We start from the raw sequence: 6,000 nt of genomic DNA on the forward strand, positions 1-6,000 counted from the left end.
CGGCTTATTGCAACTTCCACCTCCCAGGTTCAAGCGACTCTCCCACCTCAGCCTCCTGAGTAGCTGTGACTACAGGTGCACGCCACCATTCCTGGCTAATTTTTGTATTTTTAGTAGAGACAGGGCTTCACCATGCTGGCCAAGCTGGTCTCGAACTCCTGACCTCAAGTGATCTGCCCACCTTGGCTTCCCAAAGTGCTGGGATTACAGGCGTGAGCCACTGCACCCAGCCTTTATATGCCTCTAAATTTTGGAGCTTGATAGGGCTTTATATGTAGGAATCACTGGTTGTGAATGTATACTTCCTAAGGAGTTTTATATTTGTATTCACGTGGTGCCGCGGGGGTATTTTCAGTCCAAGATTACTACTTAAATTCATTTCTTAGGCTGGGCATGGTGGCTCATGCCTATAATCCCAGCACTTTGGGAGGTAAAGGCAGGAGGATTGCTTGAGCCCAGGAGTTTGAGACCAGCCTGGGCAACATAGCAAGACCCTACCTTACAAACAATAAAAAAAAATTAGCCAGGCATGGTGGTGTACAAGTAGCTACGCATGTGATCCTAGCTACTTGGTGGGAGAATTGATTCAGCCTGGGAGGTTGAGGCTGCAGTGAGTTATGATCATACCACTGCACTTCAGCCTGAGTGACAGAGTGAGACTCCATCTCTAAAAAAATAAAAATATATATTTTTTGATGTTTACTGGTTTATTATATAGGATATTACGAAGGATACAAATGAAGAGATGCATTTAGGCCAGGTATGTGGGGGGAGGGTGCAGAGCTTCCATGCCTCCCTGGGTGCGCCACCCTCCAGGAACTTCCATGTGTTCAGCTATCCAGAGGCTCTCTGAACCCTGTCCTTTTGGGTTTTTATGGTGGCTTCATTACATAGGCATGATTGACAACCATGTAGAAATGTGACTGGACAAAATGGTTATGATTTCATACTAATAGACTGACCGGAAACCCAGCAATGCCTGTCTGTTCAGGTTCTCCTTAGCCTCTCTGTGCAGCCTTCCTTCCTCTGGAGTATGGGGCACAACCCTCTCTGGAATGAGGGTGTTTGGACCCGCAATCAGATTAGAGTCCTGCCGTGGGCAGGTAAAAGGAGGACAGGAGAAGGTAAAAGAGATTTTGTTTCCTGAGGCCTGCCCCTGAGGTCTAAAGTGCCCCACATTATAACAAAAGACTGTAATAAGGGCCATAAGAGTTATGAGCCAGAAACCATGGATGAATATATATATATATATACACACACACATATATACACACACACAAATATAATAATATATAATGTATATATAATAATCATAAAGCTAAACATATATATAAAATCATAATATCACAATAATTTAATGGGCCAAACAGAATAATCAAAGCTCAGGTTGGCTAAAACTCACCGTGTCTTAGTAACATAGGTTGACAGCAGCCTATAGCACCAAAAAAATTTTCTCCTGCAAGCCATTCCACAATACAGGGACATTGTCAGTTCCTTAAAAAAAAAAAAAAAAAAAAAGGAGTTTTGAAAAAAGTCATAATATGAAATTTAAAGTAATGAATTGCCAAGAGGGTTATACTTTAAGCCAGAATGGGATCACTTTGTAATATTAAGGAAAGACAAACTCAATAGGAGTCAGGTGATCTTGTTTCTAAATTGCATTTCTACCCCTAAGTAGCTATGGGATCTCAACATTTCAGTACTTCTTTCATAATCTAGAAAACTGAAACCTGTTCTACCCACCTAGAGTAAGAATGAAGTAGAAGGAATCCTGTAGATAAGAATATATAAAGTCACAACATTAGGAAATTTTTTCAGAAGGCAGCTATGCAAATTCACATGCATCCAAGATATTTTCTATTTTTTTGTAGCTCATTGGGAAAGAAAAAAAATCTGTAACTAAATAATCCATTCTGGCCGAGATGGTCCCTTTAAATTGTATATCAGTATTTTATTCCCCATGAAAAGTTCCTCTCACATTGGCAGTAAAAAAAGTCAAGAATTCATTACAGTTAAATAACCAACCACCCTTTTCACGGTGTCTGAGGAAAGCAAGCTTTGACACTAAATGACCGAGGAACATCTAAAATTTAGTCCTACTTCTTGGTTGCATAATTATGAATCACTGATGATGAATCCTTGGACAGTTTTGGCTACAATCTATGTCCTAGCCATGGGTAAAATATATTTAGCAAATGACATTCAACAAAGTATTTATTGAGTACTGACTTTATTCAGGGTCCCTTAAAGAACACAAAAATGTAAAAGATGAAAATCCCTGCCCTCAAGGAACTCTAGCAGGAGAGAGAAAACAAATATATAGCCAGCTTTCACAGAAACCAGTATGCAATATGTGGGTTGCAAAGCACTCTAGGAGATTATTAAAAGTATTATTCCTACTTTAATAACCCCAAAACTAGTGTGATATACTAGAAAAAATGTATTTAAAGTCATTATTTCTGGCTCATACACCACTCAGAATGTAAACTGGTATGATATTTTTACAGGTTGATTTGGAAATCTCTATTAAAGTGTCAAATAATAAGCCTCTCTTTTTCCTCAGCAATTCCATGTTTAGGAATTTACCCTAGGAAGGAAAGGATATGTACGAAAATGTTAACTGAAAATTATGATAAAATGGATTAATACACGACTTAAGAACAAATAGAAGGGCTGGGTGCGATGGCTCACGCCTGTAATCCCAGCACTTTGGGAGGCCAAGGCGGGCGGATCACCCGAGGTCAGGAGTTCGAGACCAGCCTCACCAACATGGAGAAACCTCATCTCTACTAAAAATACAAAATTAGCTGGGCGTGGTGGCACATGCTTGTAATCCCGCCTACTTGGGAGGCTGAGGCAGGAGAATCGCTTGAACCTAGGAGGCAGAGGTTGCAGTGAGCCGAGATCGCGCCATTGCACTCCAGCCTGGGCAACAAGAGCAAAACGTCGTCTTAAAGAAAAAGAAAAAGAACAAATAGAAAATAATATAACAGTGAAAATATATATATATATAGTAACAGGGAGAGAGACAGAACATATTATTAAGTAAACAAAAAAAGCAAGGAGGAATTGGAGGCAATACTAGTCAAAGTGTACAAAGTTTCAGTTAGGATGAATAAATTCTGGATATCTATTGTACTGTATGGTAACTATAGTTCATAATATATACTTGGAAATTACTAAGAAAGTAGATATTAAATGTTCTCAACACACACAAAAAAAGTGAGGTGATGAATATATTAATTTGCTAGATTTAATCATTTCACAATGTATACCTGTATCAAAACATCACATTGTAAACTATAAGTATATACGTTTTTTGTCAGTTATACCTTAATAAAGCTGGAGAAAAAAAACAGGTAACAGTTGGTTAACATAACCTAATTAATTTATAAAGAAAAGGACACAGACATACCAATATACATAAATTATATGTATTTAATTATATTTTTCTTTCTTTTTTTTTGAGACTGAGTTTCGCTCTTGTTGCCCAGGCTGGAGTGCAATGGCGCAATCTCGGCTCACCGCAACCTCCACCTCCCGGGTTCAAGCGATTCTCCTGCCTCAGCCTCTCGAGTAGTTGGGTTTACAGGCATACGCCACCACGCCTAGCTAATTTTGTATTTTTTTTAGTAGAGACGGGGTTTCTCCATGTTGGTCAGGCTGGTCTCGAACTCCCGTCCTCAGGTGATCTGCCTGCCTGGGCCTCCCAAAGTGCTGGGATTACAGGCATGAGCCACCGCCCCCAGCCTTATTTATATTTTTCAAATAACTAGAAGTATACATACCAAACTGTTAAGAGTGACTAATTTGGGGGAGTGGGATGAAGATAAACATTGAAAAAGGTGCCTGTAATTTTTATTTTGTTCATTTTTCTGTACTGAAAAAAAATTAGCCATGTGTACTTATTCCTTTTAAGACAAAAGAAAAGCCTAATAAAATAGTAGTTCCTGAGACTAACTGGTTAATGAGGCTACCTCCATGGCACTGTTCCCCAAAACACCTAACCATATTCTGTGAGCCAAAGGGAATTCATTTGGTGAGTTTCTTGGACCTTGGGAACTGCTGCCTGATGTTTTGCCTAGTTTCTGCTACTAAATTAACCTTAGCCAGTTGTAGATTATCATGGCCTGCTGACTCATGAGCTGATGGTCACAGAGCTATTTATGTTTTTAAAAGTACAATGTTTGATAGAGATGAAAGGTAATAGCAGTCTTACCCAACTACTAAATGATGAGGCAAGGTGCTTTAACATTAATAGTTTCTTTGAACCCCCCATAACAAATGATTCACACCTTTCTTATCCTGTTCATCTTTCCAAAAGAAAGATTAATTATAAAGTACTACAGCGTGACAAAAAAGCCCATCTTGTAGTTAGCCGAGATCGTGCCACTGCACTCCAGCCTGGGCGACAGAGCGAGACTCCGTCTCAAAACAAAACAAAACAAAACAAGCCCATTTTGAATCTAGTGGTTACTTCCACCGTGAAGAGGCCAGGTTGCCTAGTATTTAAGAGTGTTTTTTTTAGGCTGGGCGCGGTGGCTCACGTCTGTAATCCCAGCACTTTGGAAGGCAGAGGTCGGCGGATCACGAGGTCAGGAGATGGAGACCATCCTGGCTAACACGGCGAAACCCCGTCTCTATTAAAAATACAAAAAAAATTGGCTGGGCATGGTGGCGGGCGCCTGTAATCCCAGCTACTCGGGAGGCTGAGGCAGGAGAATGGCATGAACCCAGGAGGCGGAGCTTGCAGTGAGCGCAGATCGCGTCACTGCACTCCAGCCTGGGCGACCGAGTGATACTCCGCCTGTTTTTAGAGTCCATTTCTCCACGACTGGACCTCCATGGGATGGGGAAATATGGAAAACTGAGAAACCACGGGAATACAGCTTTGAAGGTCTCACTGACCTGCTTTATAGTTTGCTTTCTAAAAAATAATTTTCCCCCCTTTAAAAAAAAATAAAAATTAAGGCACAATGTGAGAAGTTAGCAAGTTCCATTTTTAAATGACTCTCCAAAAAAGTATCAGAAAATGATTAGCTGTGGTTACTGAGGTAGCTCCACAGTTATGAGGCAAAACTATGGTTATATCCCTGGTTTCTGCAAAAAGGAAGAGATAAAGCTAAAATGTTAAAATGCTGTGACCACGACCTTTTTTCAAGTTCTGATCATGCGTCCCTGTGAAGTCCTTCCTGCACTTAGAAGCTGAGCAGGTTTCTGTTTCACTGTACTCACTCTGAATTCTTTTCGGGGCACCTTCCTAGTCCTCAGGAATCAGTACAAAAGAGGAAACTCCAAATGTTCACGTTCAACGGCTTCCGTTCCTCGGAGGCACCATTGCTGCTTCTGCCACACTTCCCAGAATCCTCCTAGAGATGCACTCTGGGAATTGTAGTTCAGTTCCCAGGCATGCGGCTGTGTTCTCCAACTGCAAGTTAACCATGATTGTCAAAAGCATGAACATCTAAGATCTTATTACCAAGAGAACTACTGTATCCTTGGAGAAAGTAGATTAGTATTAGATCCATTTTTTAATTAAAAAAAGATAAAGTCATTAAGTCCACCCTCATACAGAGAAGGCATATATTATGAGACTGGGGAGAGGATGAAGTAGGGGTGGGAATCAAATACCTTTCAACCTTAGTATATCTCTAGTTCTTTCTCTGCACACTTTAGAACTAGCTCTAAAATTTCATGAAGTTCTTCCAATTTAAAAGAATGGGACTCTGTATAGTTATGTATAGATATGTTTGAACTTATGGTAGGATTCATTTCTTGATCAGAGGAAGAGCATTCCATTTGACTGGAAGCAGTCTCCTAGCAGTGTGTCCAGAGTTGGTTCCTTCCAGTGGGTTCTTGGTCTTGCTGACTTCAAGAATGAAGCCGCGGAGCTTTCGGTGAGTGTTATAGCTCTTAAAGGTGGCATGGACCCAAAGAGTGAGCAGCAGCAAGATTTATTGTGAAGAGCAAGAGAACAAAGCTTCCACAGCGTGGAAGGGG

At 40.5% G+C, this 6,000-nt stretch overlaps 1 protein-coding gene across 8 annotated transcripts in view; it reads right to left on the bottom strand.

The window, feature by feature from the left end:
* The window catches only part of NUDT13 (nudix hydrolase 13), a 40,992-nt gene extending 35,624 nt beyond the window's left edge, over nt 1-5,368 (bottom strand). For 5 of the 8 annotated variants that reach the window (XM_054503805.2, XM_054503804.2, XM_063670498.1 and 2 more), the window contains exons 1-2: nt 5,236-5,354; nt 1,403-1,494 (exon numbers count right to left, since the gene is read on the bottom strand). In XM_054503805.2, coding sequence (XP_054359780.1) covers nt 1,403-1,485 — 83 coding nt within the window. In that variant the 5' untranslated portion in view covers nt 1,486-1,494; nt 5,236-5,354. Of the gene's footprint in view, nt 1-1,402; nt 1,495-5,151 lie in introns of all 8 variants that reach the window. The other 3 variants (XM_054503807.2, XM_054503802.2, XM_063670497.1) reach the window with 3 other exon arrangements.
* Between the last annotated feature and the right edge of the window lie 632 nt (nt 5,369-6,000).

The sequence above is a fragment of the Pongo pygmaeus genome, chromosome 8, assembly GCF_028885625.2.
Source record: "Pongo pygmaeus isolate AG05252 chromosome 8, NHGRI_mPonPyg2-v2.0_pri, whole genome shotgun sequence".
Classification (NCBI taxonomy): Eukaryota; Metazoa; Chordata; class Mammalia; order Primates; family Hominidae; genus Pongo; species Pongo pygmaeus.